The 26,054-nt window shown below is 49.1% G+C and overlaps 2 protein-coding genes across 11 annotated transcripts in view; one reads left to right on the forward strand and one right to left on the reverse strand.

The window, feature by feature from the left end:
• PPP2R2B (protein phosphatase 2 regulatory subunit Bbeta) overlaps positions 1-1,545 on the forward strand; it is a 64,344-nt gene extending 62,799 nt beyond the window's left edge. For all 5 annotated transcript variants that reach the window (XM_065029368.1, XM_065029369.1, XM_013370406.3 and 2 more), the window contains one exon: positions 251-1,545. In XM_065029368.1, coding sequence (XP_064885440.1) covers positions 251-530 — 280 coding nt within the window. In that variant the 3' untranslated portion in view covers positions 531-1,545. The remainder of the gene's footprint in view (positions 1-250) is intronic.
• A 1,529-nt stretch (positions 1,546-3,074) lies between these two features.
• The window catches only part of TCERG1 (transcription elongation regulator 1), a 28,759-nt gene continuing 5,779 nt past the window's right edge, over positions 3,075-26,054 (reverse strand). The window contains exons 5-21 of one of the 6 annotated variants that reach the window (XM_065029360.1): positions 24,903-25,145; positions 21,267-21,329; positions 19,862-20,062; positions 19,225-19,340; positions 18,234-18,319; positions 17,619-17,779; positions 17,271-17,337; positions 16,010-16,145; positions 15,070-15,159; positions 14,217-14,335; positions 12,083-12,233; positions 8,114-8,278; positions 7,641-7,823; positions 6,424-6,603; positions 5,428-5,511; positions 5,118-5,218; positions 3,075-4,163 (exon numbers count right to left, since the gene is read on the reverse strand). In XM_065029360.1, the coding sequence (XP_064885432.1) occupies positions 3,962-4,163; positions 5,118-5,218; positions 5,428-5,511; positions 6,424-6,603; positions 7,641-7,823; positions 8,114-8,278; positions 12,083-12,233; positions 14,217-14,335; positions 15,070-15,159; positions 16,010-16,145; positions 17,271-17,337; positions 17,619-17,779; positions 18,234-18,319; positions 19,225-19,340; positions 19,862-20,062; positions 21,267-21,329; positions 24,903-25,145 (2,348 nt within the window). In that variant the 3' untranslated portion in view covers positions 3,075-3,961. Of the gene's footprint in view, positions 4,164-5,117; positions 5,219-5,427; positions 5,512-6,423; positions 6,604-6,647; positions 6,867-7,640; positions 7,824-8,113; positions 8,279-12,082; positions 12,234-14,216; positions 14,336-15,069; positions 15,160-16,009; positions 16,146-17,270; positions 17,338-17,618; positions 17,780-18,233; positions 18,323-19,224; positions 19,341-19,861; positions 20,063-21,266; positions 21,330-24,902; positions 25,146-26,054 lie in introns of those variants that run through there. The other 5 variants (XM_065029359.1, XM_065029362.1, XM_065029361.1 and 2 more) reach the window with 5 other exon arrangements.

A 26,054-nucleotide genomic window follows, 5' to 3' on the forward strand; every position in this document is an offset into this window, starting at 1 on the left:
CAGCCTGTTCAGAGCCTGTTGGGTTCAGGCCGGCTCAGTCTTTGCCGTAAAGCCGGATCTCTGTGCGCGTGGTTGTCCCGCAGGGATGACCCGTTCCCTGGGGGCAGGACGAGAGGGACGTGGGGACTCGCCGAGCCGGAGCCTTTCGGTGCAGGACGGGACTGGAGGTCCCGCTGTCCCGGTTGTGCCCCGTGTCCTGTGGTGCCCGGGCCAGGCTGCGCGGTCACCCGTCCCTCCTCCCTCCTCGCAGCGTCATCATGACCGGCTCCTACAACAACTTCTTCCGCATGTTCGACCGCAACACCAAGCGCGACGTGACGCTGGAGGCCTCGCGGGAGAACAGCAAACCCCGCGCCATCCTCAAGCCCCGCAAGGTCTGCGTGGGCGGCAAGCGGAGGAAAGACGAAATCAGTGTGGACAGTCTGGACTTTAGCAAAAAGATCCTGCATACAGCTTGGCACCCCTCCGAGAATATCATTGCCGTGGCAGCGACAAATAACCTGTACATATTCCAGGACAAGGTGAACTAGAAGGACGAGTCATGCTCTAGGAATCCCATGTACTGACACTAGTAAACACACCATTTCAAATGTTTCTTTTCTTTCTTTCTTCCGTTTTCCTTTTCCCCTGTCCTGTGTTCAGCTGTTCTTGCCGACAGACAGCGCTCCCCAGACACCTTTCTCTGTATTTACTCTGAGCGCGGGCGGGGGTGTTGGCGCCGCTGTCCCCGGTGGCACAGGGACAGCACGGGGACAGCACGGGGATGGCACAGGGATGGCACGGGGACAGCACGGGGATGGCACAGGGATGGCACGGGGGCGGTGCCGCTGAGCGCGGGCCGGGGGGGGACACCTGTCCCTGGGGGTTTGTCCCAACCATCCCACTCTGATTGTTTCAAACTCGCGCCAGCCGTTACGTGTCAGGATCAGAACAGCACCCCTTAGCCACTTCTCACATCTGTCTTTCTGTCGTCGTTGTGTCTTTACCAGCAGAGACAGCGAAACCAAACGCGAAAGGGAAAAGTTGAGAGGCGCAGGGGACAAGCGCTGGGGGACCTGCTGCTGCCCCCAGCCCAGCCCCGGGATCTGGTGTTGTAGATACTGTGGTGCCTTCTTTGGTATACAAAATACCTTTATAAATGATGCTTCCAAACTGCATTGATTGCAAACCAAATTGAACCGGGGCTTTCTTCTGCATTCCTTGTCTTTTGCTTTCATTATTTTCGCTTGTTCTGTTGTGAGCTCTTGCATTTTGTGACACTCTCTTTCTTTTTAAAATTTATTTATTTATTTATTCATTTTTTAAAGATGAACAATAAGTTGCTAATTTATGACCTTCTAAAGAAGAACCCAACCGTATATTGCTGTTAGCACCTGACTGCTTCCGAGAGAAGCCGCCCGTGCTCCGTGTTATAACAATAACAGCGATGATAATAAAACCAGTAACTCCTCCTCTTTGCATGGCGAGGCTGCCCCTTTCGGCTCTAAAGATTGTTCAGGTCCCTCTTTTACTTGAGCAACCGTTCAATAAAAAAAGGAAAAAGAACTACTGAATCAGTCAATCTGGAAACTGCTTCTGCACCAACAGCCAAGTACTAAAGGCAATTAAAACACTCACCCCTGTCACCGCAGCAGTGGCTCGGAAGGGCGGCCCTGCAGCGGCGTCCCCAGCGCGCGTGTCCCGACGGCAAAGCGTCCCCAGAACCGTCCCCAGAACTGTCCCCAGGTGACCCGCTGTCACCTCCCCGCTCCCACACCCCATGAGTGACCTGGGGAGCCCCAGGAGCCGCGGGGGGACTGCGGGGAGAGCCGGCTGCACGGAGCACAGAACAAGCCACAGTTTGTTACAAGTCCTGGCTTGCAGGATGAAATGGTTAAAAAAGAAAACAAAACAAAAACGAGAAAATGAAGCCTTTTTAAAAACGTTCTTTTCTTTGTTCCTATAAAGAAAGCGTGCGCTCCAGCGCCAGCAGGGAGGTTGTCCCATTTGCTGCTGTTGTGCCGGGGGCTCTGGGCACCCGTGTGGGATGTTCTGCCCGTCAAGCAGCTATTCTGGGGGGGCTGTTGAGCCCCCACCTGCAGCAGTCTGATCAAACCCTCTCATGGAAACCAAACCGCTTTAGCTCCTTGCAGACCGACCTCACTCCACCGAACGGTGCCGGATCGAGGCGCCGGGTTCGTTTCTCGTGGCGCAGCCAGACCGGGCAGATTATTAGGGCTGGAAGTTGTCATTCGCTTCCACAAGTAGAGATGAGATGTGATGACTCCTGTGCCCCTCACCAGCCACTAAATTATTTCTAGAGCTTGTGGAGTGAACGTGAAGAAAGGGACAAGTGCCAGCACGGCAAGTTGAAACCAGCACCCCCGACCCCCCCGGGCCGTCCCCGCTGCCGGGACCCGGGGCCCTGCCCCAGGTGCTCCGCGTGTCCCGCAGCCCCGGCACCGTGCGCGCAACGGCTTTATCCACAGCATCAGCAGATAAATAAATGTTAATGAACATCTGGTCTCCATAAACAAGATAAATTAATAGTAATTCATCCAATGAACAAGTTAACCATATTTTAAAACAGCCATAAAAGATGCATGGCTTCCCACAGGGAGTGCTGAGCGCAGCAAAAGGCATTCATTTACCGGCAGAGCGGTGCTGCGCGGTGCTGCGCGGTGCTGCGCGGCGCTGCCAGGGCGAGCGGGCGCCCCACAGTGCCCAGGGCCCCCAGAGCAACGGTGCTCGCCCTGAATTCCGGGGGCAGGTTCGGGCACCTCCCGCGCCGTCCGACCTGCGACCGGCTGCTCGGTGCTCGGCCCCGGGGCCGGCACTGCTGAAGAACAGAACGCAGGGCCGTGGAAGAACCGGCCCCTCGCAGCCCCCACCCCAGAGATCCCGCAACACGTGAAACTGATGGGAATACCGTGACACCGCCATCCTCACCCTCGTGTTTAAGCAGAAGACTAAAGAACTAAAAGAGAAAATAACTTCGGCACGTCCGCTGACCTTGACTCTGCTGCCGCCGGTTAATCCAACGTCGCCGCTGCCTCGGGGAGCGTTTCGCCAAACACAGCCACGAATTCAGGTGGTATGACTTCAGTTGTTTGCTTTACTCATAAATTCACAAGTCCAACAAAATCCAACAAAACCTGGTATTAGGCCTGTACAATCCATATATAAAAAGGGTTGGTTTATTGTAGTTCAAATACATAAACTGAACAATCCCAACATTTCAAAATTAAACTTTAGAAACACAAGTTGAACATTCAAAACAGGAGTATAGTTTACAAGAATTGCCCAGAGGGGAATCCACAGTCTAATCCAGCAGTATGTAAAGATCGCTTTATTGTTAATAAAAGTGTGTGTGTACAACCGTCCTGTTCTGCTCCGGTAACCACCGTTAGTTACCAAGTGTTTCCCACTTTGAGTAAAAATTATTAGACAAATTTTCACTTGGGCAGAGCAACCTGATTTTGCTTCTAATTCATGGACAGGGTAAGGAACAAAGCAGACCTGTGAACAAATTTAGCTTGGTCTCTTAGTCCTAATTCTCTTCTTTCAGTTCTAACTCTGGCTTTAGTGGATTTAGTTCCATTTACAAGGGTGAAGCAAGCAGAGAATCGGGACTCTGGTTTCCAGCACGCAGCCGTCGGCAACGGGCGAGCGAAGCTCCGGGCAGCGCCCGAGCCCAGGGCCGCGGGTGACGCGCACAGCCCCGCCCGGCAGAGCTCCGGCGCCGCCCACACCGGAGCTTTGCCCGTCACGCCCCAAAGAAACCCATAAATACCTTTAACATGGGGGTTGTGTTGTTGCTCCCCCCACACAGAGACCATTTTATGTTCACAAATGCTGCTTCTTCCTCTGCTCCTCAGATGGTTTTGCAATATACTCACGGTATGTATATGTATAAACCCGACAGATGGCTCATGCAAGCTTTTGGATTTAACAGACACCCCTGGCTCGGAGTATTTCGTGACTATTTCGTTGTTCGGCGGGTGGGCTCTGAGGCGGTGGGCGGCGGGGGGGGCCCTCTGCGGTCCAGGTCGTCCACATAGGACACGATGAGCTTGCGTCTCTCTTCTGGGACGCAGTCAAGTACTAGATAGCGCTTGTCGTTCTGTAGGATCTTCTCTACGTCTTTCAGGTGCTGATCTGACTCCTGGATCAACTTTTTGGATCTGAAAGAGGTGTAAGAAGCCGCAGCTGAGGGCGACGGGGACAGCGGCCCCGGCCCCAGCTCCCAGCAGCCGCCTCGGCCAGCGGAAGGAAGGGCACAGACCCGGCTCTTCTGAGCTAGAAAGGTGCCGCTTTCGGTCAGGACTAGGCACGTCAGCACACACTATGCGCAGAAATAAAGGCTTGCTCCTACACTTGTGCTGCATTAATTAAGCACCATGGGAGAGTGGTGTCTGTACGACAGCCTTGTACAGCACTGCAGGAACTACACAAACACTAAAGCCCAGAGGGGACACAAACCCAGAGTTTTAAATTCAGCACCTAAACGAGGCAAACTACTAGAATTTGGATGCGCGGTCTCCGTTAGGTCCAGCTCGGCTGAACTGTGTCCACCGCGCCAGCCCAGCTCCCAGACCAGAACTTGCCACACGCGGCGCTGACCAGGGGGAACCGCGGGAAACCGCGGCGCTTGTCAGGATCCAGAGAACTTAATTGCACCTTGCACCTTTTCTACCAGAACCGGAACTCCTGGTTCTGATAGAAAACGTCTTTTGGTCCATACCCAAGATTCTGTACCAGCCTTAACGTCCCCTGAAACTCGGTGAAAAAGCCAACCGCTCTGAAAAGCTGCTCTCGGGCACAGCCTGTCAATGAAATCTGCCCACAGAAACCAGGCAGGTTCGGTATGATTTCTACAGCCCAAATTTCAATGAGCCGACATTTCTTTGCTGCCCCCGCCAAGTCCCGAGCAGAGCGCTCGCCAGCGCTGGCCGGGGCACCGAGCGCACGCCCAGCGTCTGTGTCGGCTGCAGAGTGTTTTACACAGGTCACGAAACGCTGTAAAAGTGTAACCTGGACACCAGCTCACGCCAGGAAAACACAAAGATCGGCTGGTTGCCACTGATATAGAAAAGAACAATAAAAGACTGGCCCTTTGTTGCCATTATGCTACGCACCTGTACGTTATAAATTTGGTCTCTTTCAATAGCGTTCGGAAGTCAGCTTTGGCAGTAATGTATTTGTCTCTAATGTATTCCTCAAATTCCCTTTGTTTTTTCTGAAAGGAAAAAGATAAGCTTAAAACACTGAACACAGATTAAGTGCTGCATACAACTGAAAGTACTCAACATGAGCAATGACTGCATGTTAATCTTCCACACGTTTAATTTCACAAAAATCTCGGTGAACACTGCTATTTGTGCTCGCACGGAGCAGAAACGCTTCGGCAGGCTCGGTACCCGCACGGCACCGGCACGAACCACTCACCCTGTCACTCGAGGAGAATTTAATGCACCTTGGGTCTTCCTTAATGATTTTTTTCACTTCCTTCCACGTTGATGTTAAAGTTATCTTCCAAAAGAAACAAAATCGGTAAATTGAAAGAAAATGAGATTCTAAGAACACAGAACATAAATATTACATCTGAAGCTTTTAAACATCTCCCAAGCCCACTGACAAACTTGTCGCTGTATTTTGAAGTGCTGGGTTTTGATTACTGATACTACTACATTAGTATTTTTAATTCATTGATTTTATGTATGTACTTTTCTTTAGTATTTTAAAACGACTTTTTCAGATCAAAGTCCTCACAAGCGTCATTTACATCCCAGCGTCTTTCTCTAGTAGATATTATTGTACATGAAGATGCTGTTAAAAATCACCTACAGAAAACTAGCTTCAGCGTTACATGGTTGTCATTTCACTCTGCCTTATGTTCTTAAGCACTTTTAACTAATGCATTAGAAACGGGGTAAAAACTTTGGGTCATGAGAAAACCGACTGAAGTTGGCACGTGAGTGAAGAAGAGCAGGACGCGGTAAACCCCCGATACACAGAATAGGTGACAGATCTCCACAGCGTTACGTGGAACACAAGCTGGGATTCAGCAGTACAAGACAGAGCAGGAGCCCATCAAAACAGATGAACTTAGCAAGGTTCTACGCCACTATTCATTAAGACAAACACACTGCATATCTGAGACAGCAAAATGCCATAAAGAGTATCAAATAACTCAGTGTTGAAGAAACGTAACATCCTGCAGGAGATTAAAGATCACTGATTGGAAGTGTAAATGTAAATTAACTGTACGTTAAACCAAAGTAACACTCAAAATAAACAGATAAGGAAACGTAACGTTATGAAGACGGAAAAGAGGCCCTGGAAATACCAACAAATAAATCAGATTGTGGGACAGGGAAGCAGAAGACGCCAAATCCCAGCGGGCTGGCAAAGGCCTGAGGATTGAATACGCAGAGCTCTTACCGCTGAGGTTTCGTCCAGAAGTTGCCTGAAGTGTTCCCTCTTCTTTTTGGTAAGTGCTTCGATGTGCTCGTTGAAGAGCTTCTCCTTCTCTTCTCTCTCCAGCAAGGAGCCGGATTCCCACCGATGATCCTTGCGCAGAGTCCTCCTGGTGTCAGACCACGACACATCCGAGGAACGGACCTGACCAAAAAACGTTTTTCATACACTTCACTGATATTTCTTACGTTGTCTTACACTTTTTATTTCTCTCGTTTTAAGTTACGGTTCAAATTAAAGATTAAAAACCAACCCATACAATAGCTTTCAAGGCAGAGGCTGCAGCGGTGTCCCCGCAAACCCCAGCGGCACAAGGAACGGCTCAGCGTGGGTCCAACGCAGCTGGAGACGCCCCGCGGACCTGGCCGAGCATCCTCTCCAACAGAAAACTCCAGCACCCTCCTCCTCTGTGCACAACACATGGAATTAACCACGAGCGGTCTGGAGAGGAGCCTCAGAGAGAACTGTCTCCAGAGACATCAGGAGTGTGCAGTGCCTTGTTGCCGGCCCGAGAGCACCCTCGGGGAGCTGCTGGTTCGTGTTGGCTGCTACACCCCTGACCACAGCAATAAGCCCTTTCTATCCTGCCCCTTATAAAGACTTCGGTGCCGAAATGTGGAACCGAGCGCTAGTGGCGTTTGATTTCACACATGACGCCGGGAGCACAGGCACAGCACACGTGGTGACACTCGTGTCGCCAACCCCGTGCTCCCAGCAGGACAGTCCCACGCAGGAACGCCGCACGCACCTCCTGGCTCAGGTTGCAGAGAACAGAGCGAACGCCCAAACCGGCACAGGCACGGCACGGCAGGGACGCTGCGTTTGGAGCGCACACACCAGGGCACCTGGGCGAACGCCCAACAACAGCTGACCCGCCAGCAGAGCCAGAGGAGAACGACAGCAGCAGGACTGAAAACGTGCCACCACCCACGAGACTGCAGAAACGCCTCGGGAACCACGCTGAAAACCACCTCCCTGGGCACGGCACGCAACACAAAAGCCGAGCGTCCTCTTCAGCCAAGGCCAAACAACAGCAGCGACGGAGACGGGGGGAGAAGCGACAGGATTCTAGTTCTATATAAACTTAACCACAATGGCCTAAGGTCTTTTGCAGAATTCAGCCATTAGAAAAATAATGCAACAATGCAGCAACACGCTGAGAAAGCCCGTCCGTATCTCACCATGTCAGACAGCAGCGCTTTGAAGTTCTGGATAGCTTCCTCCCGCTTGTGCTGCTCACGTTCGCGATCGATTTCCTTGGTTTGCTCCGAACGAGCTTTCTGCACCTCCCTTTCTCGCTCGCGCAAACTGGCCTCAATGCGAGCTTGTCTCTCCAGCTCCTTTTCTTTTTCAGAATCTAAATTCTGAAATGTAAGAACAAGCTTTTCTCAATAAAACCAAGACAACATCTCCCAAATCTCCATTAGACAGGTCAGTAAATTAAAGGGCTATCAGACTAAAGGCATCTTGGAACAGCATACTAGAAAGCGATTTGAGATCTGTGGATCAGAGTTCTGCTGGAACAGCGCTGCTGAAGCACTGCAGGGCCCCTCGGGCAGGGGAGGGGTCCCGCTGCCCACAGGACGGGGTAAGGGGCTCCGGGCGCGCGGCGCCGCGGCCAGCGGGACGTGCAGGGCTCTCCTTCCGCACCCACCTTGGCTATTTTCTCTATGTACTGCTTGAACAGGTCTTCCCTCTGCGAGGAACTGTCCACCGCCTTGTACCGCGGGTCAGTCTCCACTTTGTCCTTCACCTTGCTCCAGCGGGACTGGCTGTCCAGGTGGTGATTAGCCAGCAGCTCAAAGAAGTCCATTTTGATCTGGTTTACAGACACAAACCGAAAGACAATACTTGAGAAAAATACTGATACCCAACAGTTTGTTTTATAAAAAAGGAGTCAACTTACCTCCAACAGAGGGAAGCATATTAATATTACATACCATTACAGTCTAGAGAACTAATCACTAAACTCTGAATTCAGACACAACTGTGTCTAAAATTCACTTCCCCTTGGGACAATTTTGCTAAAGCAGATACGTTAAGATCCGCTACATCTAAGACGAACTATATTCTTTAAAGAATTATTCACCAATACAGTTATTATTTTATTCCAATTTAAGCTTCTTTTTTGAGCTTTATATAAATATATCAGAGTAACAAGTTATTGATCCTACATTATAGCATTTTGCATATTAATATTAGAGAAGCTATGCCACTTTAAACAGGGCTTTAGACAAATCAAGTGTTTCTGGATTCACCCTCCAAGTGCACAATGAACGGCAGTAAATACTTGGATCTGCTGATCAAGAGCGAAGCCTTAAGATGGATCTAACCAATAAAGAATTACCCACATAAGGTAATTAAGTAAATTACGTTTAAGATGGATATGCACATACATATATAGAAGTCTAAGGAGATGTTTTATCTCCACTTTCAATTGGAAATGGCACATGGGCACTCTGCCTGTACCAGCCACCACGAGGGCTGGCAGGGGATCAGTCATGGGTGGTTTTCATCTGCATCCACGCTGCCAGAAGCAGCGGGTGCAGGCGCGGCGCCGTGCCGTTCCCACGGCTCCCGGGGCAGCCCGGCTCCCTCCTCCTGCGCTCTGGGCCCGGCGCCGCCCCCGTGCCGCGGCAGCCTGGCCGGGCTGAGCCCCGGCACAGCGGCGCCGGGCACGCCAGTCAACAACCGCGGACCCAGGAGAGGGGCTGCCCCCAGCTTCTGCTGCTTCTCTCCTCGTCCCTTTAAACCAGAGGAGCACCCAAGGCAGTTCGGCTGCTCAAGACTGAGGCTGGTAAGGGAAGCGAGCGGATGGACAGGCGGACAAGCTCTGGCTTGCAGAGAACTGTCACATCCCGACTGTCTAAACACGTGTTTAGTTACAGAATGCAAGAAAACCAGAACCAGCGTTCTGCAGGCTGGCCCACCAACAATTGTAGTTCTTCACAATATTAACATATGAACATTAAAGGCTTTATAGGCTTTTCTTTGCGATCTCAGAGAGATTAAGACAGTAAACAGAGATTAGAAAAGAACTGGTTAGTGCCAGTGGGAAGTCACTCTACATCTACAGCACTATCACTTTTTCCTAAAGCAGCTGAACAAAATGCTAAGCAAACTGTTTATTCATTGTAAAATTAAGAATGTTGTTTCAAAACATCTTAAAACATGCATGCAGTATCAAAAAGATGAAGCTTTCTAAGCCGTGGCATTAGGAATATTTGTTACAAGTCAAACAATTCCCAGACGTTACTACAGAAGTCTATAAAGTAAGGGTATCAGTGTCTGCACAGATCACAGCTGTGTGCATCCGTGCATTGCAGAGGATGAACCCGCAGCCCGCGGCAGCGCCGCGGCAGAGCCAGAGAGCCAGAGCCAGGAGCCCCGGCGCGGCTGAGCCCCCGCCCGCTCCGCTGCCCCCGGCAGGGTACGGCCGGAAAACCCACGGCACCCCCAGACCCTGGTGCTCCTAGAGCTCGGGTTTACCTCCAGCCATCTGCAAGTATTGCGACGTGCTTTCCAATTAAAAAAGAAAGGGCAAAAACATCTCAAAACATTGAGTCAAAAACTTCTCCAAGGGATAAGCTCAGATCCCAGCTCGTGGTGTCGGGAGTTCGCACACCCACACGCACCGACCCGCTCGACGGACAGCGGGACAGGTGCCGAGCTCAGGACGCCGAGGAGCGACCCCGGCAGCCCTGGCAGGGCGGCTGCGGCCCAGCGTGGCACCGCGGCCGCGGAAAGAGGCTCATCCCAAGGAAAGGGAACGTCCCCGTGTCCAGGGCAGCTCACCGGTGTCACCGTGACCAGGGACAGCCGTGGGCAGCTCACCGGTGTCACCGTGTCCGGGACAGCAAGGGGCAGCTCACCAGCGTCACCGTGTCCAGCTCACCGGTGTCACCATCCCAGCCCACTGTGCCCGCTCACTGTGACCAGCCCCACCAAGGAACCCCCCGCCTGTGGTGGCTGCGCAGTCACATCCCACCAGCAGCTCAATGAAGCAAAATCAAAACATTATAGAATTTCAAACCCTTACGTTAAAGATTTCTGTAGAGTTGATCCTCCTTAAATAAAGGCTTCGGACTTTTAAAACAGACTGAGAAAGCTTCAGGTTAAATGCTTTACATTTTCTTTTTGTTTTAAGCACTTTCAGAGTTAAAGGAAATACGACTGTAAATATTTCAGGTGTATTTAGAAGTCTTTTGGCAGTTAACACATTGCAGGTACAACTCTCATCACTTCACAAGGAAATAAACTAAAAAATGTAAAGTACCGGAGCTGCGGGAGGCTAAAGGCACCACACAGAGATACCAATTCTTTCCTCACTAGGGAATCCCATAATATTTGCGTGTCAGTGATTGACAGCTGTCAGACTGAACTGATTGACAGGCCGCACAGCACATAACTGTAAAGTCTATCCACTTGTTATAAAACAGAATACATAAAATGGTTACAAAAGGCTTTTGGAGAAAAAACATTATTTCAAAAGCAAACAAATACAATCTCCTTTTAACTTTTCAACTTCAGAACAATCATGCAACAACAAACACATCATCACTTGTGCTTACGTCTTCAACTGCGCTATTAAGCTGCAGGAATGCTTTAACACGCCACAGTTATAATGCAAATGCAGTATGTAAGACTCTGGTTTTGAACTACATCAGTTCTCTGAAGCACAATCATTTATTGGAAATATCAGCAATAAGTCAACATTTCAAAATAATCGAGTACAGAATCAAATTAGACCAGAGTACCCAGATTAAAACAAATACGCAAAACCTACTGGACAAGGAAATTGTCCCTGAATCGAATGTGTTATTCGGCATTTTTCACTTCTATGAGTATTCCTATTAGGGGAAATTTGCAATAACTTTACACTACAAAGTAAGTACTGTAGACTTTAAAATGTCAAAAATGATTATGCTTTAGAGGGTATTTTCTCACTCACACAACACGCAGGGACATAAGTGGCCGCCCATGTTGGTGACAATATTTGACGCCACTTCTGAGGCAGCTGCTTCCCAGCGGTGAAACCTGCACCCTCCTGCTGACACTATGGCCAAATGACATTTGGAACTCGTTCACCTTTAATAGCTGGCCTTTCCTTCTAATAAGCAGCAGTTCATACATAAGATATATTTACTGAAAGATTAAAAAGTCACCGAAGTGCCAGCTTTTAGATGGAAAGAGAGGACATGGAAGCTGTCTGAAATTTAAACAGAGTACCCTACAAAGAATGTCAAGTTCTTACTGCTCCACTTAGAGAACAGACAGGTAATGGCCAGTTCTGGGGTTTCCAGCCAAACAGGACAAGAATCCTTTTCCTTTTAATGCTTCAGGATAATATAACTTCAAAAAAAACACAAAAAACAAAATCAGGCATTATTCCAGTAAGCATATACTGTTAAATGCTTAGGAAAATGAAAAAGAGCATGATTTAAGCAAACTCGACTTCAACGTAAGCTCAGTGCTACGCGCTCTAGAGCCAGCGGAGCCGCACGCCGCGGGCAGCTCAGCAGGCCCAGGACACCGGGTGGCGCTCAGCGCCGGCCCCGGCAGCGCCGGCCTCGTCCCGCTCGCACTCGCACCACGCACACCGCGGACCGAGCCGTCTCCTTACCTTCTCACCTCGGCTCTTCGAGTCTTCTTTCTCCTTCTTTCTTGCCGCTGTGATAAACTCATTAAACAAGGCCTCTCGATCTTTCATCTTTTCAATTGCCTTGAACCTCGAGTCCTTAGCATGCTTGGCTGCAAATTCACTAAAAGTAGTTCTGCAACAAAACGGCAAGTGAACTCATTTGGCAGAGCTGTCTTTGCTGGGAAGCAGGTTCAGCAGAGACAGTTCTTCTGCTAGAATACATGCCGGAGCACCATTAGAAAACAAGAAAGGCAACATCCTACAGCCTGACTACAGAGATAGATCCTCGATGGACGGACTACCGCTGGGCTTGGGCACACACAAAGGTGAGGTCACAGACCCGCAGGGGACCCGCGCTGGTGTGAACACAGCTACCTGCAGGAAGCGCAGGTGTGGAGAGGAAGATTACGATGCAACCGAGAAGAAATGAAAAATCTCGGTTGTCTAAAAGATCTTCTTTCTCTGGGTTAGCAGTTCAGCCAGCAGTCTGTCCAGCTGCGAAACCGAGCACTTAACGTGCCTGCAGCCAAACCATGCTAAGAGTTCACCGAGAAAATCACCTTTTGGGCTTTGTCACGATAGAACACCGGCTGAGGCCATTCTCCTCCTCCTTTCAACATTGCACAGCCCAACCTTAGCGCACACGAGACCAAAACACTCCACAGGCTACGGGCAGCCACAGCGGCTCTGGGCCGTCCACCCGTCACCCCGCAGCGCTTCCCTAGCCGTCCTCTCACCTCCAGGGCCAGATTCCAACCTGTGCAGTAGGTACGGTACTGCCACTTACCTCAAAAAAACCACTACTGTGCTTTTTCCAAGCTCTGATGCAAATCTGGCCCCAAGAATACGTGAGACACTTATAATCATACGAATGTTTTCATCACAGCATGGAAATAATTAGACTTGGAAAATCCAGCCTACTGTTGCTGTAGGGTAAATTGAAACAAGAAGAGAATTTGGTAGCTTATTCAAAAAGATTAGAAAGTGAATGTACAGCTATATTGCAGAATAAGAGCTGTTTAAGTGAAGTGGAACACAAACTCTTGAGCGTGTTGGGCTGAGATGATAAAAACCCAGAGCGGCACTCTCAGAAGTACAGCAATATCTTTAGACAAACACTGAAACCAGAAGACAAAGGATAAGATTAAACAAGACAGTATTTCAGCTGGAACCTTCCCACCCCAGCCCATAATCAGACAAGAGTCGTTCCCACCGTGACACGCTGGAGGGATCTCGGGGTCTAAGGACACTCAGGATAACGTAATAGTCCGTGTGAGACTCTGAATTATACATTAAACTTGCTACTGATGAACTTCTCTTAAAACATTTCCATGTCTGCTCTCCTCCAGCCCGTATAATGAGCAGACAGCTGCCCTAAGTCACAGTTATTCATCAGCTCGGAAGTCATTTAAGGCTAACGGACCCTGACTTGGGAAGCTAACCTCCCCAGCTTTCCAACACTGAAAAGATCAAGCTGCAGCAAAACAAACGAGTTGTTATTCCACTGTAAAAGAATGAACGGCAGACAGGCCAAGGGATGCTGGAAGAGAAAGCTCCAGAGCCTGTCTGGTGACACGTATTTCATCAACTCGATGGGAGAAAGCTGTGAAACAAACCATTCTAGCAATCAAATCTGGAGTGTTAGTACATTCACTGTCATCACCTTGCTATTGTCACTGCAAGTAGGTCTGAATGTGAGGGGTATATAACAATTTCTATAGTAAAGCAATCAGAACATTCTATCATATTTGTAACATACTTTGTAACCAGAAAAACATCCTTCCAACCCCCTGCAAGCTGAAGAAACCTCCCTGGCACTGCCCAGAGCCCACAGATACGCCTGAGAAGCAACAGGGTTATTAAGGAGAACTTGTGGTGGATCAATCCAGACAGCACCGAGATTTCTTCAAAATGGCTTAATACCTAAATCACTGCAAATCACAAGTTGTATTATTTCCTGGGTTAGGTGAATACAAGCAGGCAAAAGAAGATTTCAACAACATCTGATGATTCTTCTCCTCTTTGCCCATTTTGAAGGAGGGTGATCTACCTCACACCACCCGCCACACGTCATTCTGACAGAGCTCACGGACATGAACAAAAAAGCAGCTCCTACCTTGGATTAATCTTTGCTTCTTCCATCATTTTCTTGAAATCCTCCTTGGCCTGCATTATTTTGTTTTTCTTCTCTTTGCGTTCTTCTTCTGCTCGTGTTTTCACATACTGATCAAACACCTACGAAAACACAGTCACCGACACAAAGCATGCAGAGCTGAGGCCACACGAGCTCCAGGCAAGAGGGAGGAAACATCCCATTTCTCTTATTGCCTTTCCTCTGGCCAGAGACCCGACACAGACGAGGCGGAAAGGAGGAGAGAGACCCTTTGGATCCGAATGCGCGAGTTCCCGCGCCCTGCCCAGCATGCAGCGCACTGGAGCTAAACACGCGTCTGGGACCGGGACGACGTTTCTGACACGCGCCGCCCTCGTCAGCGCTTTTCTGGCTCACGCGCTTACCACAGCGGGCGCTTCTGGCGTTCCTGGAGCTCCCCATTGCCCTACATCCGGCTGAAGAAAAGCTTCCGCAGTGAGAATTGGCTTAACAACAAAAATGCGGTTTTGGTTCTCCCCTACTTTTTTTTTTTTAATATATATGTTATTATTTAAATAAAGATATCTATTATTTTAAATATATATATTATTCATTATGTCAATATATTGAAGAGATACTGACGGTTCTCAGGTTTTGGGAGCTCTCTGTATCCACACAACTTGCACAGAATTCAAATATCAGATCTTCCAACCACAGGACAAATAACAACTATCAATTCACTTCTTTTCTTGCTGGCTTCTTGCATTGCAGCAAAGCCTCGTCACAACCAGCCCGCAGCACTGGAGCTCCGCAAGGCTGCCAGGACAAACCAGACCGAGCATGCCGATGAAGCCGGGGAACCGGACTTCTCTTTTACCTGTTTCCTTTCCTTCGGGTTGAGAAGCAAGTACCGAGGATCAAAAACTATCTTGTGTAGCTCTTTCTCCCATGTTGAAAAAGCAGAGACCTTTAATTAAAAAAAGTAACATTTTAACTAATGGTTAATTCTCCTCAAAGATAAAAAACTGTACAGTTTTGCTTGAAAAGCACAGGACGTGTGATGGGAAGAGGAAAGGAAATGATCCTGGAGCTCCCATCACTAACAGATGCAGAGGCTGGCGCAGCAAGCTCAAGCACGGCCCGCCTCCGGGAACGGCTGAGCACCGCCACGCGCCACAAGGAACCCCGAGATCCCTTCTTTTCCTGGCCCGTGCCTGCTCCACACGTTTCAAACAGGTCTGCTACAAAAGGCATTGATTTAAGCATGTTTGAGCTCATCCTAAATACGCTGTATTAAAACTACCCCATAAAATCCAGTCACTGAAACTAAATTAAAGCTGCAGCTGGAACCACCTCCAGTATTCTGAAATTATTACATACATTTATATTCTAATAGCCTAATTTACCTACGGAAACTGATTGGTATCAAACAGATTTCAAATTTAGTTAACTAAAAGCAAGAAGTTTCCCATTTAAGGATAAGAACGTACAGATTACAGCGGAACTTACAGCTTTTATCATGTAGGAACGTTTCAAAAACATTAAGGGTGTGTGCAGTTTGGGTGTCCTATTTAATTTCAATGGCAGCTTTCAATTAACCAGCTACTTAACTTGGAAAAACAGGTTAAAATAATTTCAGTTTCTTAGAAATCTAAACTTTGCTAGAATCGTAACACTTGGAAACGGGGAGTTTTGTACCAAACGCATGCGTTACGCAGAGGAAGAGACCGGTCTGTTCACGCACAGCACCGCGGTGCTGAATGGCTCAGCATGGACCGCAGTGCCGGAGCCCCCACCGCCCCCCCGGTGATCCTGACCCCTCTCTCCAGAAGCATGTCCTTGAACTGCTTCATCCGCGCCTCCAGCGGCACAATGGCTCTCTCGCGCGCGGCCTTGATTTCAGCTTCCATGGCGGCCTCCTTCTCCGAATCCATGTCTTTGTTGTCATCCTTCCTGAAAAGAATCACAGGCGCTGTGTGACTGCAGAGGCACCGGCTCGGCCCCGGGGCTAGAACCGGGCTCGGGCCCCGGGGCTAGAACCGGGCTCGGGCCCCGGGGCTAGAACCGGGCTCGGGCCCCGGGGTTAGAACCGGGCTCAGGCCCCGGGGTTAGAACCGGGCTCGGGCCCCGGGGTTAGAACCAAGTAGAAGGGACGAAACCCGAGCTGCAGGCTCAACAACCCGCACAGGCCATCGCTCCCTCAGACCGGCAGAGCGAGAGCTCAGCACCGGGCACCCTCAACAACTCCTGCGCCAGCCAACGACTCCAAGGAGCTCACACAGACACACAACACACGCTGCAGGAGCTGCGCTAATGGCTCATCTCCACTCAGCACCACGAGGCTCTGCGAAAGACTCTGTCTGTGGAGCCAGTTCAGACTGGAACACCTCACAGCTGTTACCAGAGAAAACGCTGTGACAGGGGTGAAGCCTTCATCCATTCATCCATCTGTCCGTCCATCCATCCATCTGTCCGTCCACCCCTGGACTGCGCATTTGTTTACTGAGAGTGCACGTGCCCCCTCCCAAACACAAACTCAGCGCCCCAGTGGCAACAGCTCTGTGATGGTCCCGAAGAGCACACAACAACCGAACCGGCGAAAGCACTTCTGAAACACCAGTGTAACCCAGAGCAGAGGGACATACAGCACGTCCGACAGGCAGAACGGACCAAAAGGCCCAACAAACCTCAAACCTTTATAGAGCAAAAACAGAGTGATCGTTATGAAAATCTAGATTGCCAGATCTTTTGGCAACAAAATCCTCTGCACAGAAATTCACAAGCTAGATAAACAGGCAACAGAAGCAAACTATTTCGGATGAACTGCACTCAAAATATCCCTTGTTTTCAGCAACTTATACCACTTATTTCCATTGCAAATTATTTCCAAAGGAGACGCTGTTTCCTCTACACGTGGATATCAAATCCTGGAGCTGCTGGAACACCAGAGCGCTGATGACTGTTCACCAGTGCCGTTAGGTCCCGCTCGCTCTGCCGAACACAACAGCATCCATGCCGCCCAGGTGGAAACCTTTCTGTTTCTGCACAGATTACTTACTATCGAAAAAGCAAACTTACTTGCGCTTTTTAATTTTAATGGGCTCATCTTCATTTGCTTCCTCTGTAGATTCATGCTCTTCTCTAACTGTAACAAATTTCAATAATACGTTAGATTTTGTCTTTATGAAAAGTTTGTAAATCACAAATGAAGCCGTGTGCAAAACAAAGGACAACGTGGGAAGCAACAGTGTAGGGTGTACAAATCTGCATTCCACCAGCCTTCTTGAATTCCAAGGCTACAGACATTTCTCCATATGTCCTTACATTTCCTTCACTTATTTAAAAGTTACTGGTTTTGGGAATCAACACAAAGTAAGTGATAAATTATATTCAGACTTCTTAAGAAGGCAGTGAGATGGCTCTTACTCAGTTTTTTTCCTTCTTCCATTCCTTTTTTGTGAGGCGGTTCTTGGATAATTTTGTCCACATCGGCTCTTCCAATGAGGTCGTCTGGTCGGTCCCACATGGAGAGCCGGGTGGTCGGGTTGTAGAAGAACACGCGCTCGTCACCCGTCCACACCACACACCTGGGGACAGACAGTAATCGGTACCAGCTCAGGAGGAATCAGTGGCAGACAAAGGGGCTGGGATATGGAATCCATATGTAACGCGGCTCACGCGACGCAGAGACCGCACCCGCAGCACCCGCCATGGCGAGCGCTGGCAGCGTGCGGACCGGGCCGGGGAACCGGCGTCACTCGGGCAGACACCCCAGGACAGACGTGCACACACCCCAGGACAGACGTGCACACACCCCAGGACAGACGTGCACACACCCCAGGACAGACGTGCACACACCCCAGGACAGACGCGCACACACCCCAGGACAGACGCGCACACACCCCAGGACAGACGCGCACACACCCCAGGACAGACGTCCACACACCCCAGGACAGACGTCCACACACCCCAGGACAGACGCGCACCCGCGGCCGCCCACTCTGCCCACCCGCCCGCGGACAGGGGAAACGCGTCACCTACCACGGGGTGCCCGGAATAGGGGTGGTCGCAACTGGCTTGGCCTTCTGAGCTGCCTTTTCTTCTTCAGTCATCTCCTCCTCTTTTGGCTCCTCGAGGGAAAAACAAGTTACAGGATGGGGCAATGACAGCTAGTTAATTATGTATTATAAAGTAACCAACTTGTTTGAAACAAGCAAATATCTTTGGAAACGATGCTAGAAACCAGCTCACAATCACACCTCATCCATGCTTAAAACACAGGCATTGGAACTGCAACACATAGACAGCAACTGGTCTTCAAAATCTCAACTCAGAAAACGTCTCAGCGCTCCCTTAACCTCGACTTCATTGAACCCTCATTTCAACGCCTTCCTGGACCAGCGTGAGTCCCTGAATACAAGGAAATTGTGATTTATTCTTCAAATTAAATTACTTGAAACTGAAACACAGAGTATGAAGAAGCAAAACCTCTGCAACAACCTTTGCAGCAGAAATAAGCAAACTAGCGACAAGTTGAAAAGTAAACCAGGTGGAGCGGTAATAAAACATAGCAACTGAGTTCTGTGCTTTTGCCTGAGTACACTGAAGTCACAGAAGTCAGTACAAAAGCTTTATTTGTTACACAAACACCTTAGCTCTACAAGAGCTACGCTTCCTCGGCATGACAAAGTGCCTTAGAAGAAAGAAGTTAATTTAGTTGACTGCAGTGCAAACACCACAGACATTTTCTAGGATGTGCTCCTAACAGACACGGAGAACGCAGCAGCTTTAGGTTTCCAACATTCAGGACAAGTTTCACTTTCCTGCACACCTTAAAATCAGTGAGAGAACGCAGGTCTGCGTAATCAGCTCACGTTTCCCACGTTCTTACTAACCTCTTCACTCACATAACGTGCATGTCTCTTTTCTCACGTAAAGCACGGGCGCCAGGGGCACCGGCACAGCCCCACAGCGCGCGGGAGGGCAGAGCCGCCACGGCTGCCCCCGCCGGCCGGGCGGGCAAGGGCTTTACCTCCTTCATCAGCTCCTTCAGAGGTTCTTCTTTTGGCTCTTCCTCTTCTGTCTCCATCGGTAAAGGCTCCTCCGATGGTTCTTTACTTGGCTCTTTAATCTTCTCTTCCATTTTTTCTGAATAAAGGTAGAATTCTCCTTAGTATTGTAAGAAACCTTCATAGAACCATAACGAATTGTCACAAAATACGAGCAGAATGTGACTTAGGGATGCAGATGGGGGAGACAATTTACTTTCTGCTCACGTTCCAAATCCTGGGTTCTGAATATCTGAAATTTAGCATTTCAACGATCTCACTCTTCCCTGCTTTAAAGTCTTTAGAGTAACTGAATTTTCCCTCACTTTCCAGGCTTCTGCAATTGGGATCTTCGCCAATATGCGAGTATGCAAAGTGGAAACACACACTGACCCAAGCGTCACCGACTGGGAGGCTACTGTAGAACCAAATACTCCTACAATACAGTGGGAAACAAACTAATCTTCAGACTCAAAAGCAACCCAAAGGGATACTTACAATCAGGATTTCAAAATATTCGTCAGGGAGACAAGGCATTAGGGATACTCTCATTCACCTTTGCAAACACAACCACTGACGGTCCAAGCAATTCTGCCTAGAACGTTAAAACAAAAGAAGTACCTTTTTCTTTGAGCTCCTGGGGCTTTTCCCAGGTGGACTCCAGCGTCCTGTTGTTATAATAGTAGGTCTTCCCGTCGGCGGTTTTGTACTCGGTCCACTCGGAGACGGGCGCAGCCCCGGCCAGCGCGGCGGGGGAGGCGGCGATGGCCACCTGGGGGTGGATCATGGGCACGATGGGGGGCGCCATGCCCGGCAGCACGCCTGGAACAACACAGCACACAGGCCGAGCCAGTGAGGGACGCGGGCGAGCGAGCGCCAGCCCCTCACACACCACGCACACGGCAGCGCCACCAGCACACACGGCCGCGGGCACTGCAGAGGCTGCGGCTCAACTCCCTTCCTGCGCGGTACCATCAGCAACGCCCGTGTCACCGGGCAAATTAAAAACCTTTCTATCTGAGTAATGTGTCATCTGCAGAGCACAAAGCTTGTTAGTTTTTAGACATTTGCTTTAATACTGCAAAATTGCGTGCTCTGTTTAAAGAGTCTTTATTAGATCTCTATAGCTAACAACCATTTAAAAAATATACTGTCATTTTAAGAGATATTCCCATTGCTCTTGAAAAAGAGACAAGAGTGGCCTGAATTTGAGCCACGTCATGCAGAGCAGAACCCTGACAAACCTTAGCTCCTGACTTTAAAATCTGACATTAATTCAGGCTTGCACAAAAACTGCTGAGACTGAAATGATCTCAGATGGTGGCAGTTCGGTTTAACACTGCTCACCGATTGGAAAAACATATTCACATCCTAAAGCAAAACGGCAAGTAAATATGTAGAGCAAGCCAGAATACTACACTGTCCACTATTTATCTACTTGTCCCAACAAAGCTGATATACTGAACATACTCTGAATGACAAGTTCTAGAAGAACAAACTGGATAGAACTAGAACTACAAGGTCATGACTTTGAGCTTTTAACATTTCTGTTAAAAAGTCTGTTTTTTAAACTAAGGGAAAAGCACACATTACACAGTGCCATACGATATTCTTAGTAAATGACTTTTCTTAAACCCACAGTTTGAAAGATGCAGATTTACACTAAGACACACACGCACACCAACATGCGAGCACAACCATGTCACACGCGTGAGGTGGGAGGAACGAAAATCCACACACAAACTAAAAACTGAGGAGGATGGGCATGGAGAGATACAGTTACTACACAACCCAGTGGCTACAGAAAACCGTGCTGGACTTTCCGGATGAAATAAGCTCACGCTAACAGTTACTTGGGAAAGTTATTTCCTGGCCAAATGAGATATTTGCATTTATACTGGTTTGAAAATAAAGTATATAGAGTCATTCAGTTGGGGAAGCAAATAAATAAATAAAAGATAAACACCAACATTCACTACCATGCCAACTTACAGACAAAACGAACTAAGATGGTTTGGAAAATTACCGGTCTTGGTGGTAGCGACTGTCTTTACATACGGGCAGCTGACTATTTGCATCATTGCTACACCTGCAAAACGGACAAGCAAGCAGTTGGGACGCGGCCAGGGCGCTCCTGCTGCCGCCGGGAGAGGCTCCCGCCAAGAGACGGAATCGCTTCGTTCCAACAGTTTAAGCCAGATCAAATAGAAAACTGATTTTAAGCTGCAGCAACAGTCTCTGCCTACATGACACCAGCTGTTTAGCGCATTACTGGGACGCCATTCAAAAGGAAAAAGGCATTTCACTGGAGACTCAGGGGTTTAAGTTCACTGGAGGGGGAGCGGGGCTGCGGGCGCAGGGCCGGTGCTGGGCAGGGGCTTTGCCCAGACCCGGCGGGCTCTGCTCCCCCGCGCTGCCGCGGGCGGCCAGCCGGGCGGGAGCGGGACAGGCCTGAGCCCAGCCCAGCCAGGCGCGGCAGCGCCAGAGCCGAGGCCAAGCCGGGGGAAAGCTGAGGGTGTTACGGAAAGGCTGGGGGCGGAAGAAGGGGGAAAAGGAAGGAAAAGCAATGAGGCTGCAAACAGAGGGACACAAGGCTGCACTAGGCCAGTGGCAGCAAGCATCGTCTTTAGTTTTCATTATCAAGGATGTCACGAGCTGAAAAATGCTCTAAAAGCGGCGTTGCTAGCGCTCAAAAAGGCATCGTCATGCACTGCTCTGCTCTCCGGCTCGTTAGGAAATGACACCCAAAGGCCACAAAGAGGGAAGCGTCTAATCCTCTTCAATTAGACGCAAAATTCAGTAGGAAATTAGACAGGGGTAAGGGAACGCGCCTCCAAAAACCTGCGCTGAGGGTGTGGAAGGAAACCGGCCGGTCTGGGCGCTCGGAAACCGAAACGCTCCAGAGGCTTCACCTTAAACGGTTCCAGTTCCATCAGCTGAGGCTGCAAATCCTCCAGTGCAAAGTGAAATTAAACCCCTGTGTTTATAACCAGAGTCATTTATATTTTTCTCCATTACAGATCTAGTATGGAATGCACAAAAAAAATACTGCCAATTTCTTTTAAAAAATATTTGTGATAAGACAGAACTGTAATGTTCTTTAATAATCATTTCAACTATAGAATCCAAAACTAATTTCGTAAAAAATAGTATGAATTGAGACACAAAAACATTGACTCAAACAGCACTGAATGAAGCGTTTGCCTAAATTTGGGGGGGGCTTCATGTTACGTACTTGGAAATGAATCTGACAATTCGTTTTGTTAAGGAAGTTACAGCATGTGTTCCAAGTGGGTCGGTATGAATAACGGCATCTGCGGGCCCGCGGAATCAGAGACGCTGCGGCGCAGATACGACCCAGCAAACACCCGAGCTGTTTCCTCTGCCGAGGTCACTCCCGAACACACAACTGACTTTGAACGCATGAATTAAGAGAAAGCAGACTTACTTTTTAAGATCTGAGATTAAGAGATATCATTAATCAACTCTTCCATTGTTCTGTTTTACTACAGAGTAATACGGAGATTAAATTTGAAATCACGTGTCGATGGCGTGTCCACAGCTCTGTCTCTGCTACCGGGAGCAACCTGGCTGACCCTGCGCCTGCTGCCGTCAACACCAGAAACGAGCCTTTCTGACTTCACCTGCGCTGCCATGAAGGCATTTTCACTTCTCTTTAGTTTCCTGTTACTGTCAAATATTTTAAAGGTTTCCTTTCTTTTACAGCGTTTATAAAGCACTAGAACCACCTCCAGCCGCACTGATGTCATTCGGCTGTTTGGGGGTGGCGCAGGCCTGGCTGGGGGTTCACTCCCGTGTGCCCCGGGCTCAGCCCAGCGGCTCGAATCACTGGGAGGGCAGGAGAGGCAGATCTACAGCTGCTACCGGGAAACTCCTGACAATAATTGTTTTCAAAAACGAGTTTAAGGAGGAGAAGATGGATGTTGTTGCACTGTTTTTCCTTCTGCGTTGCACTACTTTTTGACTGAGAGCTTAAGAAAAAACCCAAGGCCAGCGCACAGCCCAGTAAGTCCAGTTTCACCAGCACCCTTCTCTGCTGTTCTGGCCACCCACGCGTTACCTGACAGCTGAGCAGGTGGTTAAACCCCTCCACGGCACTACAGACCCTGCACTCCCTGCGGACCCCTCGCTGGACGTCAGAACTGGCAGCTGAGGACATCCAGCTGGCCGCGAGGGCTTAGCCCGCTCTGTTCTGTTCTTCCACACCTCGCAAATACAGACATCAGAACTCTCCCTCTCTCTTTCACCCAGGTTTTGGCCAGCTTTGAACATCACGTTCAGAATAGCATTTTCTTCCTGTCTTAAAATGAGTTTTCTTTTCAAGCAAACTACAGATTAAAGTAGCTTTGCCCAGTTATTTTAGAGGACTATGCTAAAAGCAGAGGCGACTCCGAGGTGATCCTCACTCCTAGTTAGCAGGACTAACACCCCTGTTAACTACTTTGCGCTTACATCCTCTACCCAAGCAGCGTTCTGCGGGATCGCTCCAGGCCCAGCGCAGCGGCCGGACGCGGGGTGTCCTCCGCCTGCGCAGGATCGGTGCCCCGCGCCGCGGGCCCAGCCGCCTCGCTGGGCCTGCGCCGAGCCCGAGCAGGACGCTGCTGCCGCCCGGCCGCTGGGCGGACACCGCTGGCACCCAGCGCGAGTGCAGCCTCGCACCTCCCTCTGCTGCAGCAAACCGGCAGCTCCGGGTGTGCGTTCAGTGCTGCTGCACACTGAAAAACCACTAATTACTTTGGCACTGGGGCGGGAACTCAGCTGAGATGGTAATTAATCGATGAGCAGCTTTATCGACCGCTTTGGAAAACCTCTGCGGCAATTACAAATTGCCGAGTCCAAAATTTAGCCAGCCCAAAGCTGGTTCCTTACGGATCTAGATATTTTACAAAAACTTCAGAAAATGTGATTCACCAGGCACCAGTGGGCTGCCATCTGATACTTCCTCTGCGTGGTTTCGACATCTGAAGCCTACAAATAACACCCTAACGTCTTGAACGCCCTCGTTATGGTCCTGCACTAACACCTCAGCATTTTGCATCTGCATTCAGCATCGTACTTGAGAGCTGCAAACCAAGAGAACCGGGAACACCCAGCACCATCCGGGTAGCGCCTCGGAATGGCAATCTTTTCCGCTTACAAATACATCAGTTCATTTTAATTTATTTTGGCCATAATCCATGTCCTAATAAATATTTATGCACAAGACTCAAGCTCTAAATCTAGCAAGTAGAAAAAAATCATGGCAATATTGCAATTAGTGAAATACAGTGCTACAATGTTCTCAGTCACATATGGATTCTGTCCAGCACCTCTCTCTCTTTTTCTTTAATAGGATGACAAGATAAGACACGTGCCATGAGATTAAGAGGTGTTTAGCGCAATTCTTATCTTTTCCTACCGTCTAAGAGGAAAAGGTTTACATGTTTAAACACAGCTGTTTTCTCACATCAAAGAACTAGAAGTCAAAAAAATTTCGTGTTCTTTGTTATTTAAAAAGTCTGTCTGCTAACCCTGAATTCTTTGGAAAATACTCTGAGTGGAGAGGGTTCAGGCAAGTTCCGTACACAGTGGACACATGAGTGCAAACAAATCGACAACATGGACATGTAGCGGACACGACAATCACAGTTTGCCAATTTACCTGGAAGTGGAATAGGCATGCCGGGAAGGGGGACACGGAATGGAGGTACCATTACTGGTGGAAAAGCAGGAATTGCTGCAGTTGGCTGCGGCACTGCATGAGGCACTGCAGGAGGCAATGTCTGTGGGACTGGCTGGGGAACAGTCTGCACAGGTGTAGCAGAAGGAGCAGAGGTTGAAACACTGACTGATGGGGTGGCAACTGAAACACCCGAGCTCGGGCTCTGGTCTTGTGTGGTGGGTGCTGATAAAAAAAAACAAAGAACACCTTGTATCTTACACGCTACAATACACTTGCTGCAAACATACTGGCTCTGTTTCCCAACAGACCTTATATCAGCAGATATGCTTAGATATGTATCATCAGCAGAAGACACCCTTAGACAAAAACCACTTTGCCTTCTCTGTAGCATTAAATATTCACACAGAAAGCCAATTTCCAATTTTACTTTGGCCCACTCTTGGCAGCTGACAAGTCGGTACAGCAGCAGCAAGGGTGTACCAAGGACAAACAGCCTCTGTATCAAGTGGGAAAAGATCGTTCTTACGTTAAATGAACACAGGTTCTGCTTTTTAACAATAATGGCAGAGCATGTGCATGACAGAGTCTAAAACTGTGCTTATCAACTGTGAGCCAAGAATGGAAAAACGCCAATTAAAAACGTGGAAATAAGCAAGGAAAAGGACAGTAAGTGCTTTTGTTCAGAAGCTGCAAGAGCTTTCCCGGTCTTCAGTGCCTCCCAGTGGGAAAATGCGCTACTAGCATTCCATTCTGTAGTCTTGCAGCACGGCCACAGTCAGCACCGCACCGAGAATGAACGGTGCTGTGCAGTACAGCACCGCCGAACAGGAACCAGACTGCCCGGCTGAGCTCATCGGCGGCCTTGACAGCGTTCACTGCGGATTTGGTGGCAGAGGAGCTGCTGTGAAAACGAGCTAATAACAAAAGAGAAATCACACCAACTCATGACTGCGTTATATACGGACACATATATGTGCATTGTCTCTAGTATTTAATGACTACCAGAAGCATTCCCAATAACATACCAGCATTAACGTATATTTAAATAAAGATTTTTGTTTTGTGTTTCAGGAAGGGTGCAAGTTCTTAGCACTGCCTAAAACGTAGGGAAACAGAGCAGACAGTCAGTAT

This window comes from Columba livia, chromosome 14 (genome assembly GCF_036013475.1).
Source record: "Columba livia isolate bColLiv1 breed racing homer chromosome 14, bColLiv1.pat.W.v2, whole genome shotgun sequence".
NCBI lineage: Eukaryota > Metazoa > Chordata > Aves > Columbiformes > Columbidae > Columba > Columba livia.